General features: G+C 45.1%; 1 protein-coding gene across 1 annotated transcript in view; it reads right to left on the reverse strand.

Annotated features, from left to right (window-relative positions):
• Positions 1 to 6,612: 6,612 nt before the first annotated feature.
• The window catches only part of ST6GALNAC5 (ST6 N-acetylgalactosaminide alpha-2,6-sialyltransferase 5), a 91,864-nt gene continuing 84,648 nt past the window's right edge, over positions 6,613 to 13,828 (reverse strand). The window contains exon 5 of the mRNA XM_054036395.1: positions 6,613 to 9,855. Within this exon, the coding sequence (XP_053892370.1) occupies positions 9,624 to 9,855 (232 nt within the window). The 3' untranslated portion in view covers positions 6,613 to 9,623. The remainder of the gene's footprint in view (positions 9,856 to 13,828) is intronic.

Genomic DNA, 13,828 nt, shown 5'->3' on the forward strand with positions numbered 1-13,828 from the left:
ACTGTCATCCAGAGCTTCCCCTGGAGCCCTGAGACTCCACTTTGCAAGTGCTGCCTGGCCCTTTATACACTTTTCTCTGTTACTTTACATGTGTTAAAGCAACATTTTTAAAGAACCCCATGATGGGAACCAATATTTTGTGCTGCAAGTGTGGCCATTTCTCAACCACGTCATGTTTATATCGTTCTGCCCCAGCTCAGTGGAGGTCTCCCCATCGTATTGACTTTTCCAGTTGTTCTTTTACATTTCCTACACATTTTTAAAGGAGTCTGTTACTCCAGAATGTGTTCCCTGGACAGTATTACGTTTGACATATATGTTAGCTGCACTGCTCTGCTCTGTAACAGACAGCTGTTAATTCAAAGCTATTTGAATTTAACTTCCTTTCAGTAAAGATTCAGATGCTGATTCCTGGAATATCCATTTTTGTAGTTACAATTTGCTGATTGTACAAATATGCTCTACTTCTGTTTAACTGTGTTTTTACCTGTTACGGTTTCTTGTCCTTCAGCTATGATATGTAATTGAAATAGAAATAGGACTCATTATATCCAATTAAATATTTAATTTCCATCAGTTAGGGGTGATAATCATATTTTTTTCCTAAGTATGGTTGGTGAAGGGTGCTGTATGCAATATGCAGCATTACTGAATTCAAAATGCTGGAGAGGTGTGAAATAGTCACATAGTAACCCCCTCTAGTACCATGTGGTTACCATTACGCCACCACTGGTTGCCACTCTTTTGGGCCAGCTTACCTTAGCTGCTCAGATTCTATGGTGATGAGTGCCATATAAGTGCCTGGGCAGCTATAATCAACTTATGTCAGGGAGCCAAAGAAACAGAACAAACGTTATTTAGAAAACTTCCCTAACTTACTACTGTTTCCTCCAGAACTGCAGGAATAACTATCCTTAGGTTTAGGTCAGGATCTAGTGGCACAGTTCTCATTTGCTTGCTTCATCTTCTGTACATCATTCTGAACATTTTCCTGGAGCTCTAAGCCTCGCTGTCCTCACACTTTACTTGAGTAAAACGCTCACTGAAGCCCATGGAAAGATTGCCTGAGAAAGGACTGCAGGAGTGGACTCAAATTATTATTTTAATTTAATTGTTCTTGGGTGAATATTTACTTATTTTGTATTATGTATTTACTTATATTGTGAAATGAGGGATCTTTTTTGTGCACAGGCCATTTGAAATGACTGATGCTGTCTGTGAAGTGATGGTTCCTGACACGAATGCTTAGAACATTGACTCGTTAACAGGAGTTCTATTCTCAAGTGTGGTGCTAACTTGTCACATGACTTTAAGCCAGGTTACCTAGATGAAACCCATGGGAATTAGGTGCCTAAATACCTTTGAGGATCTGGACCTTAACCGCTATACATCAATTTCCGGATCTGTAACAATGGGCATAAATAGTACGTATCCATCTTTATAAAGTGCTCTAAAAATCCCTGGATGAAAGGTTCTTTGAAGTGCACACAATTATTATTTTATATCATAATGCTTTTAGCTGGACATCTTTGTGCTAAAAAAACAGAAACCAAAAGCAATATTTTTCTAGAGTTGCAGAGATGTTTCCTTTGTCATATTCAATTCCAGTTGAACATGTCACACTAGAGTTATAGTTCTTAAAGCTGAAAAACAACCACTGTAGTGAAGCTGGCCAGAGAAGAAAAAGTATGTTAGATGTTCAAGTTTAAGATTAAGTAGACCTTAAAATTACTGATATCTGTAAACACTGTTTTACAATGGTTTTTTTAATATCAGAGGTGATGCACACTGAAGCTAATGAGTCAATACAATCATAGTGACAGGTCTAGAATGACAGTACAAAGCAGATAAGGACAGTGGTGCCCAGTAGCACTACATCTCAAGCCTGGCAGCCTTTACCATTACCAATCCTTAGTTTAAGATATGTTTTTAACTGTCCTCTAAAACCCCACACCAGGCTGGATTGTAGCATACAGTTACACCTTTTCAAAATGTAGAAAAAAAGCAGTTTGGTCATTTGTAAATATAAATAGTACTAAAGCATTTTTAAAAATGAATGACTTCACTAGGTTTTATTTTGTATTCCAGTAATTTTTGCCGTGTGGACTAGAGGCGGGAAATTAAAAACGATTTATCTCCCTAAAAATATCCAATCCCTTTTGCTAAGGTCTTGGCCTCATCCCCATCCTGGGGCAGTGAGTTCTAATTACACACTGTCTGAAAAGTATTTCCTTAGAAATTTTTGGCGTAAACGCTGAAGCAGCCTTAAGAAATACTTCTACATTCTGCTTAATTAGATGGGGGAACTCAGACCCAGATCCTTAAAGCTACTTAGGTATTGGATCAGGTGTTCCAATACCTAAGCCTTAGTTGCCCTGCCGCCCACAGGAATTTTCAGCCCCAAGGTTGGCACTTAGGCTCCCCATACAACATAGGGGGAGAGTTAGGGGCTTGATCTACAAAGGTACTGTGCCATCTGAGTCCAACATTTAGGCACCACTGACAGGCTCAAAACCACTACTCAGCTGCCATCTAACCCTAAGTGTGGGCACCTAAGTTTCACCAGTTAGGTATGTGCAAAGCTGCCTGAGTGCTGATGCTGGTCCAGAGCTGCTGAGTGGCCCAGAACCCTAGTTCACAGATAAGTTCTGTCCTTGGCATTTCCTATTGGCTCAGCTTGCTTCCTGCTGTGAATCCCACTTTTAAGTGCCCAACTCTTCCTATGCATTGCATAGGGAGGCTGGATGCCCAACTCAAGGCTAAGGATTTTATTAGGCAGCACGGTGACTAAAATTAGACATTGCAGTGCTGAGCTAAAACCTCCTTTGTGGATCGAATGCCCCGTAGGCACCTATGTTTCTATTGGTAAAGATTGAGATGCTGACGTGGTGGATATGCAGCTGCTTCAGTCCTGACACCACCAAGTGACTTGCTGCCTAACTCATGGGCCTTGGTGGGATTCTCAGCCCCAACCAATCTCACCTGTGGGGCCCAACCCATAGTTAGGCTCAGAGGATGCTTTTTGGCAGTGGTGTGTAAACTGGGGGGAGGAGGGGATGCTTTCGGGAATGGGGAGAAATGCAACAGTCTCTATAGTGTGGGATGGGAGCGGGATTAAACAAATAGGCCGCAAACACCATAAATGCCCCCCACCCCCCAGCTGCCACTCTCTAGCACCTAGCTCTGAAGGCAGCACCACTGCCAGCAGCAGTACGTAGTGACAATGCCTCTCTTACAGCTCCTCCCATCCCATCCTGTGATACCCACTTGCTCCCGCATTGTTTGTTGAATTTTTAGCCCACTCCCGCTATTATGGCAGGGGGATCCCAGTCCTGCTGCAGGGTAGAGCCCTTGCCCAAAAAAAAAAAAAAAAGTTTCAGATTACATGTAACGTGGGGGGGGGGCAGGCGAGGGAGGCATGACAAATTCTGTGACTAGTAAGGCCTATGGGATTGCCCCTTCTTCCCCCGCAGCCCCTAGGAGGTGGGGAAGCAGAGAATGTCCTACCCACTGGCCAATAGCAATTCATTCATATTTTCCCCCCCCCTCTCTCTCTCCCATGCCCCCATTTCCCAACTACTTAATTATACACAGTGGAAGAGCAGCAACAGGAGAGATCAAGACACACACACCCATGTCTCCCAAGTACCCCAGTGCTTAGGGCACTCTCCTGGGAGGGTGGCTGGTCCACAAAGGGTGGGGTGGGGTGGGATTTGGCTCTCACATTCTGGGTAAATGCTCTTGCCCCTAGGATTTCAGTTAAAAGCAGACCCCCACCACCACCACCTCTGAGGTTTTTCTTGAGAAAGGGCTGACTGGCTTAGGCACCTAACGCCAGGAGTGGGTTCATGGCTGTGAATGCCAAGTGTAGGGAGGCACTGGTCCAGCCTGGTGCCTAACTCCCCAAACCTCGTGCTGCCAGGGGGTGGGGAGTGATAGCTCTGGGGCCCTGGTCCCTCTGAAAAAAATCCCCTGCCACGGCCCCAGACCTGAAGGCATTCTCGCTCCCCGCTGCAGCCACGGCAGGGGCACAGAGCTTTTCTGGCCTCAGGAGATGGGGGAGTGGAGGGATGGAATAGGGCCAGGGCCGAGCTTTCAACACCTCCCGCCGATAGCCCCAACCAAGCTCTCAGCCTCCCCTCTCCCCCGGGCCTGGCCAGGGTCGTGGGGGGTGGAGGTGCGCACGTGCTCAGCCCTGTGGCTCTCAGAGCTCCTTCCCCACCCAGTGGCCCTGACCGAGATCACAGGGCTGTGAGGGGAGTCAGGGGTGGGCTCTCAGCCCTCCTCCCCCATGCCACAGGGAGAGGCAGACAGCACAGAGTGGGGAAGGGCCCTCGGCTAGAAAAGGCAGACAGGGGCTAGCCTCCCCAAGGGGAAGCTTCACCCGCTGCCTGTGGGCAAGGCTACACCCCTCACCTCAGCATTTCCTATGAACTTGGTTAGCTGGCTAGCTTGTTTGGCGTCTGAGACTCCCATTTTTTAGGGTATGTCTACACTGCAATTAGCATGTGTGTGATGGCACAGCATTGTACATAGCTGCGCTAGCTTGTTTGGTGAAGCTGTGGCAACACAGACGTCAGCTTGGACTAGCTCGGGGACCCGGCTGCACGTCTGCAGCCTGAGCTGCCATGGCTTCGCTGCTGTTGCACCCCAAGCCAGCTTGGGTAAAGGTGGTTCAGGTCTGGCTACATGTGCTGCGGTCAGACACCCTGATTCCAGCATAGCCATTCCCTTACGCGTTTAACTCTATCCACGCAGCATGTGGAGGAGCCTGGTTGCCTAACTTGGACCTGAGGATGCCACTTGCACCACCTAAGTCCCTTTGTAGTGCCAGTCCCAGGCACCTAAGGGCTATTGTTTCTTTTCCAGAAACCAGCAAGCTGAGCAGGAAGCCACCTCAGCGAGCTAGGAGGGACATGCCCACGAGCCCGTCTCCTGTCTTTGCCTAAGTACCTAAGTGGCTGGCCTGGTACACTGGGCTACTGATCAGAGCCAGGCACTCACGCCACTCTGGATCCTGAGCTCTGAACCCTCTGTTGGCATGAGGCCCCAGCAGCCAAAACTGCATCGCTTGCTCTCTCTGGGTCCTGCTCATTCTTGAGCTCTGTCACATTTACCCTGTTTCCCTGGTGGGTGCTGCTCCTGTGCTTACAAGTAGGATTGCCAGGCATCCAGTTTTTGACCGGAATACCCAGTCAAAAAGGGACCCTGGTGGCTCTGGTTGGCACCACCAATCTGGCCGTTAAAAGTCTCATCAGTGGCACAGTGAGGGCCCAGGGCTAAGGCAGGCTTCCTGCCCTCCTTAGTGCTGTTCAGCTCCTGGAAGTGGCCACCAGGTCCTTGCAGCCCCTAGGCGCATGGGAAGCCAGAGAAGCTTCATGCGCTTCCCCCCGCCCCGAGTGCACGCTGTACAACTCCCATTGGCCAGGGCTGCGGGGACCTGGCAGCCGCCTCCTGGGAGGCGCAGTAAGTGCCCCCGGGACCCTGCCCCAGCTTGAAGCCCTCTCCTGCACCCTGAACCCCTCAGTTCTGGCCATAACCCTGAGCCCATACCCCCCAATCTCGTGCACCGGCCGGAGCCCTCTCCCACACCCCCAGTGAAAGTGAGTGAGGGTGGGGAGGAGGAAGTGGGAATGGAGAGAGTGGAGGTGGGGCCTCAGAGAAGGGGCAGGGGTGTTCAGTTTTGTTCCATTAGCAACTTGGCAACCCTACCTACTAGGAGCCTGCATCCAGCCCCCCCGCTCCTCCCCCCCCCCCCCCCCCCGCAGCTGCATGTTCAGTGCATGCCTATGGGAGCAGGCCCCACTGACAAGATAGATGGTAGCTTGCTGGCGGGGGGGGGGGGGTGGGCACCCAGCCTAAACTGTGTGTTAGCTGGGGGCGGGGGGGGTGGCCTGTGGGCTGAGGTGGCTTTGTGAATGCTGATTGGAGGACTCATAGGCACCTAGAGGACTTAGGGTTAGCTAGCAGCAGAGTGGCACTTTTGAAAAAAGTCAGTGGCAACTAAATGGAGGTGTTAGGTATCTAATGAGGCAGTTAGCCACCTAATACCTTAGAGGAGTCATTGGCCATTTAATGGATAACAGCAGCCACCAGATTATAGACTAGTTACTGGTAACAGTATTAAACCTCCTACTTCAAGGCTAAATCCAAGCTCTAGCTATTAGAGATTATCCCACAACTGCCTCCTGCAGGGTTCTCGTTCCCCTCTCCTACCCCATCCCAAAGTATCTGGTACTGGCCATTGTTGGTGACAGGACACTAGATGAGCTGGACCTTGCCTCTAATCCAGGCGGCAATTCCTAGTTAATATAGAAAAGGGACCAGTACACTGTTTAACCCATATTTAACTACAATTTCTTAGGGATTTTTACTATGGCGGCATGTCGCATGCAAGCCACACAGTGATAGACGACCTCAAGCTACATTGGCTCTGCAATGAAAGAGCTGCAGCACAGCTGTGGCTGGCCTGGGTCCGCTGACTTGGGCTCAGGCTGTGGGGCTAAAAATAGCAGTTTAGCTGGTCAGCCTTGGGCTGGAGCCTGGGTGCTGAAACGCAGCAAGGGGCTCACAGCCTGGGCGCCAACCCGAGACTGAGCGTCTCTACTGCTATTTTTAGTCCCACAGCCTGAGTCGCAGCCAACGGACCGGGCTCTGTGCTGCCAGTTTCTTTTTGCAGTGTAGACATATCCTAACAGCGTTATATTTTACCATGTCCAAAATCCTTTTAGCGTTAAACCAATAATAAAGTAACTAAAAGACAGGTCACTATGGCAGCCTAGGAGCCATTGTAATCTATAACAAAATCTTTTACAGTGACCATTAACATCCTCTGTAAATCAATTTGACTAAAGTTCACCAATTTTAAGTTGACTAAAGTTCACTATGTGCTGGATATGCCGCCAGTAGCCAGGGTGAAATGGCTCGTCACATAATGATTAGTTTAAAATCCATTCTTTTCTTTCTAAGGTGCCAGGACATAACACATGAGGAATAAAACACAGTCACTAAGGGTATGTCTTCACGGCAGCTGGGACCCATGCCTGCCTGCCCAGGCAGACAGACATAAGCTACCTCTGCTCAAGCTACTGTGCTGAAAATAGCAGTGTGGACATTATGACACAGGCTAGTCACCTGTTTAGGGAATCTGCCGGGGGTGGGGTGGTGGTAGGTGGCTCAGTGGCTAACCCATGGCCCTGTTTGTGCCACAACATCCTCAGTGCTCATTGTTAGCGAGCTACCTCAACTTTAGCTAGTGTGTGTCTGTCTACCTGGGCTGGGAAGCTCACCCTAAATCCACGATTCTCAAATTGGGAGTCAGAACCCCAAAGTGGGTCACAACCCTGTTTTAATGGGGTTCTGAGGGCTGTCTTAGACTTGCTGGGGCCCAGGGCCGAAGCTGAAGTCTGAGCCCCATCACCCCGGGCCAAAGCCTGAGCCGCATGGCCTAGGATGGAAGCTAAAGCCCGAGAGTGTCAGCCCTGGGTGGCAGGGCTCAGGTTACAAGCCCCTTGCCTCGGCTTTGACCCTCCCCCCCCCCACCCTGGGTCATGGGGCTTGGGCTTTGGCCCCCACATCTGGGGCAGCAGGACTCAAGCTCTGGTCCCCCCTTGTGTAGTAATTTTTGTTGTCAGAAGAGGGTCATGGTGCAATGAAGTTTGAGAACTCCTTCCCTAAATGGTGGAAATTAAACATCAGCTGGAAATTGGCCAGAGCATGGGGGTAAATAATTGGCCAAGTAGTGTAACTTGTACTAGTTTTGCATTCAGGGGTTTCCAGACGGAAAGAGTAAGTAGCAGGGGAAAAAAATACCAACTGAGGCAAAGTAGAAGGACTGCTGTATCTTACTTGCTGCATCCCTTCCACCTCTTTGCAGTTACAGTTTAGATTCTCACGGAATCATAAATTGGTGTAAATTATGCTATATGACCCATTACACCCATTTTCTAACCAAATGCCACCACCGTTTATGTCCTGGCTGAGTATGATGCAGAGACTTCCATAGGAGGTGCAGCTACTCCCATCAGGTGTGAATTTGGGCAAATTGTGTACACCCAGTGTGATCCCACTGCCTCGGTGTATTGCACCTCACTTTTGAGCTTCCTGACTTTTGACAGTTTAAGATCAACCATTAACAATAGCTTTGGTTTCACTCTTTGTACAATGAAGGAGCTTTATCGCCTGAATTATAGCATTCATGTAATAAGTAAATTACTCCCCACAATTACTTCGAAGAAGCGATTGAGTTTTAGTAGTTGGGAGGTGAAAGGACAAATAACACTGGAAATGAAATCCATCTTTCTGCACAAGCCATTATAACGCAATAAGACCCCCTGTGAATTTCCATATATCGAACTATTAGTGTCCACCCCTGTAATTCACAGGAACTAGCCACATGTGCATCATGAAGAACCTGCCATGTTCTGCTACTTTTTGTCCTCAAGGGGACAGTCTCAGAACCACTGAGCTCAATCTACTCAGGCTCCTAATCTCTCTGTGACCCAGGATCTATGAGAAGAAAGTTACTGGGGAAATGGATGGGAGAGAGTTTGGAATGGTAACGTTATATCTCATGTGATTGATGCCATACGATTTCTATTCTGCTGGTTGGTGTAGACTTAGGAACATCACATAAGTACCTATCGTAGGGGAAGGCATCAGTTCATATACTCTTAATCCATTGCGGGCTGTCTGCAGATTGCAGCTGGAAATGGGAGGATTACAGAGTTAGTGGGAAGTATAAAAGGCCAAACAGAATAATGGAGTTAGTGAGCGTCCTCTGACCTCCTGAAGTGGCCCCTCTCATTTCTCAGTCTTAATTATACACACAGTGCCACAGATGGTGGTGATATCGCAGGATAAAATCTAGTAAACCTTGCCCTGCCCTCTACCCCATCTCCATTAAGAAAGAGCAGCCTGACATCATAGCTGCAAGTGCACATTTACATCAAAAGGAATTTTCTTTGCCATTTTCATATTAATGTAAAATGTCAGACTGTAGCATCTCACACACGATCTTCACATGGGAATTTTCTTGCCGTTAAAGACTCTACCTTGGAGTGGAGCCCAGCCATTTAAAAAGAAATACAACATTTCCAGATCAAATATTAATTACATGCTCAATAGAATCATATTTTTCAAAGGGAAAACTTATAAACAAGAAGTTAGGCCTTTCTATACGACCAGCAATATATTTGGGATTTGAAGGCTTATGAAAGATAATCCCATAATTGTGAATTAGAAAAATACTGACCTAGCCTGCATAAAAACCTCCATTAAATAAGTATTTTAAGTTTTCACTATGAAAATTCAGTGGCAACGTGCTTTAAAAAACTAATGAATTAAACATCCCATTAATGATAGTCAAGTTGCTTTTTACAGATCACATACTTAGACAGGAGGTGAGCTGGCTGGACAATGTTAATTATTGGATTATAATACAATTGGATACAAAATGTCCTTTTATGTATTCCTTCGCAAGAACTTCCTGAATATTGTAGTGGTTTCCACCCACAAATCCTGTTAACCTTGCTTTTTTAGATTGCCTTGTTCTTCTGCGAGGTTCAATACCCTGAAGCCTGATACAGTAGGTGATTGTGATTGCAGTCTTGTGCATTCATTCCTCAGAACACGGGTTTAATCTCCAGGTGATTTATCGTAAGTGATTCTGGTTTCCAGTCTGGTTGAAAAAAGTGAATATTGAATGTCCGTGCCCAGTTCTCAAACACTCGTTTCTCTGTGATAAAACGATGATGGCTGCCCTTTCGTCCCCGCTCGTGTGAAATGTACATTGTACATTCATCAGGTCCCAAAGGTTCATAATAATGATAAGGTACTGAAGACTGATTAGGATCCCTGTGGAAAAAAGAAAATAGATGGAAGTCCAAGATGTTCTTTGTACTGATTGAAAAAAGATGCTATCTTAAATAAGCTGGTGGGCGCAAATCATTTTTTGTCCCAGTTAAACTGAATTTCCTGCAGGTGATATTTTTCTAGCATAGTTAAGCTGTATCTGAATGAAGCAAAGGTGGTTTTCTTTTCCCTTCCTGATAAAAGAGTGACTCCCCTGGCTCAAAAACAAGGGGGGGTCTGCGCGCTGCAGTGACACATTGCTGCACTGAAATTTGAAGCATGGTGCTTAAAAGAGATTTATATTCAGTTTGTAACACGAGAGGAGAGGTGCACACTGTATTGAAGGGGGGGGGGAAGGGGAGGAGTTGATCCAAGTCACTTCATTCTCTCACACCTGCTTGTGTGAATATTCTCCCAGCATGGTGCCAGGGATATAACCACCCAATTTCATTAGCACTTCCCACGCATATTAGGTTGATGATGCAACCCTCTCTTGCTGACTTTTTAATCAAATGGCACCAATGCACAAATGAGTTCCTTCTATTATAGTATCCACTTTCATATACCTAGGGGGCAAAAATTAAAGCCATTCACCCAGGGCATCTCTTAGACCTTGTAACCCCATGCACATCAACCTGCAGGGATGCCACAGAGCACACCATTTTAAGTAGAGAGAGATTTATGTGAGACATGGATCATTTTAACAATTTTCAACTCACTGATGGTATCTGCTACAGAAAAGGTGCTTGGTTTTAATTCTCACACCACACTTTGGTTGCCATGCTTGATTTTCTATATCAGCCAGTATGTTGTTTTGAAAAATATACATATTACCCTCCCAAATACCTTTAATATGGGCAAGGCTAATTTGATCTCACAAGAAAACATATCCAAGCCAGGGTTACTACTGGAGCTTAAATGGAGCGTATATGACCAATGCAAAACACCTCTAATGTAGGGCTGTTTTCTGGCTGATGCAGAGCCCCCATAATTCCTCTGTGCCTCACTCCTTCCTGCCCCCAGGCTTCGCCAGAATGCACTACTCTGACCATTGTGCACTGGCATAATGGTCCACACAGGGTTGTTCCAAGTTGTTGCAACTCGGAGGAGCTCTGAAGTTGCTCTAAGCTGAGCTGGCCCCGATATGGCACATGAAGAGACCAATGCAGAATCAGCGCTGGTAGCTGTAATACTAAGCTTATTACTTTCCATTTTAAAAGGAACTATTTAATGTTTGAGCTCAGTTTCAATCAAATATACAAAAAAAAAAAAATCTAAAGTATTTTGGTATTGCCCATTATTTCTATTGTATAGCATCTGTCACCTGCACAATTCTCTGGCTAATTTTCCTTATTTCACCATTCTCCATATTGTATGTGTAGCAGTAATGTAAAAAATTGCTGCTGCTTTCCATTTATCCCTTAGATTAACATTTTAATTCAATCAGTCTAGCTTTCTAATAACACAATACAATACTGAGATCAATCCTCCAGCACCACACTAACAATAAAATTACATTTCTAAAAATAAGATTGATTCTGTTCGTATTGTACATAGCCTCACTGGAATATGTATGAGAACTAAAAAAAAAACCCACCAACCATTAGTACTTCATCTACAGACCCCGATTTTTTTTAATTTTAAAAATCCATGTTTATATATGTATTTAATATAGATGGTTTCATCTATCACCAAGGTAGATTTCTAGATCTCTATTTCAAATGAATGTCACACTAAGTTTATTATAAAAGGTCCAATGTATTAAAAAGAAAAATAAATCTCCTAGCTGAGTGGTTTATACTGTTGCCATAAATCTAACAGGGTATATTTTTAATGTGGTATTCAAAAAGAAAATCAGAACTACTATGTATATAGGCATGTGCATATCATTTAGATTATTGCTCCTTTACAATGTAATCCCCTCTCTCTTACCCCCCCCCCACACACACACTTTCTCTACTGTAAATCTGGAGTAACTCTGTTTAAATCACTGGAAATACACTGGTGTAAAATCAGTGTGTGTGAGATCAGAATCAGGTCCATGTTATCCATCTAGCTAATACTTTTACTGTGATAACAAATTAACTGCTTAGGGTCCACTCCTGATAAAACTTCCAGGTTTACTGGCTCTGGCACTTCCTAGGCTTTTAAACAGCATCTTGGAGGCTGCATCATATTAAAAAGCGTGGGTATCCAGCATCTTGGATTAGAGAGGAATTCCTTTTTCTCGTCATATGGAAAGATAAAAGCCTATTAGGAAGATACCCCCTATTTAAAGAGGTTAGTTCAAAGCTACAGTTGTAGAAACAAATGTAGACTTCAGGGTCTGGAGTTGGGACCTGGATGGTCCCAAGAACTTGGAACAGAAGAGCAAATGAAGCAAATAAATTATTTTTATTATGTCTCTTCCCTCTCTCTCCTCGTGCCTGTACCTTGAGTTTAACTCCCATGGATCTTATTCTTTGCTTTGTTTGATGGCTTCCATAGCAGGCCAATCTTTCCTATGTAGGTAGGCCTATATCTTGTGCTGGATGGGGCCCATAGTTACTTCATAACAATGTGTTATTTTAGACCCAGATCCTGTGAATAACTCCACACTGGCTTCAGTGGGACTCTGTACAGGTACAGATGTATATTCATGAGCAGTCACTTCCAGGATCGGGTTCCAGAAATTCCAGGTTATTCCATTTAATACAATGGTGACTACTAGAAATGGGTCTGAACCAAAACCAGTTATAGGAACACACCAAACTCAGGGGAAGGGAACGTCCAGATTTGTATCATAACAACTTTGGCCCAGATCTTCAAAGGGATCCCCAATGGGAGTTACGTGCCTAAATACATTTGAGCAGCTGGGCCTTTGTGTTTAGTCTCTTCTTCTCTCATAGAAGCCAAACCTACATCCCAGTTCCAAAGACCCCTGAACTTCAGGAAAGCTGGGTTTGGATCTGAACTCTGTGGCTTGAGTAACTACACAGTAACCCAACTTAACTGTACCATGTTCTCTCCTAACTGCAATTAACTTGTGTCACCAGCAAATGAAATGCATGAGTAATCTCTATCAGGAAATTGCTAGTCATCTCATTTATTAATATTAAAACAGATGCTATTTTACCACTGCCTGATACTGGACATTAATCAGTATTTTGTCAGTTAGCATGCATATTAATATCACAGCTGGGAGGGAGCTGTTGGATGGCAGTTTGTAAAATATACTATACTTCCTCACTCATAGCATGCCAGCGCTGACACACAATAAGCACTTGTATCTGGCGTCAATCATTTACTTTTTGCCACTTCAGTGCACATGTTTCCACAGATGGTATCCACCCACACTGGTACCTGAAAATACAGCAAACAGTGTTTGCATTGAAAGGAATGAAGCAGAAAAACAAGGCCATCCCATCTCCCGCTCCAGTCAATCTCTTCCTTTACAAATTAAAAGTGGCTGTAAATCAGCCATGCAGAATTATACTTGCTCACTTGGGGTGAGTACTATATATATTTTGAAGGGCGAATAAAATGTCATTATTCTTTATCATCGTCAATCACCATGTTGAAGTATGGACAAGCAGATTTTGTGCTTCGGCTGTTAAGTTTTCTGGACAATTTTGCCTCCTCTCTCCAGTGCCCTGCCCCCTTTGGAATCTAATTTCTAGTCTATTAAAATTGTTCCAAACACCTTTATACATTTTGCTCCTGATTATATAGGACGGAATTGTGCAGCGCTTACTGAGGCAGTGCTCTCACTGAGGTCAATGAGTAAGGACTGAAGGAGATAACCCACTATGAATAGTGGCTATACAATTGGGAATAAAATGCATAACTCCAGACAACATAACTAGGAACAATAGCTACTTGATTTAAGGCAGTTGGGGGGGGACAGAGTAAGAAGCCAGAGTCAGAGGTGGTGGCCAAAGGAATAAATTACAGAACTTTAAACACCAATTTGCCTAAATTTCCACAAAGGAGAAAT

The sequence above is a fragment of the Malaclemys terrapin genome, chromosome 8 (genome assembly GCF_027887155.1).
Source record: "Malaclemys terrapin pileata isolate rMalTer1 chromosome 8, rMalTer1.hap1, whole genome shotgun sequence".
In the NCBI taxonomy this organism is placed as follows: domain Eukaryota; kingdom Metazoa; phylum Chordata; order Testudines; family Emydidae; genus Malaclemys; species Malaclemys terrapin.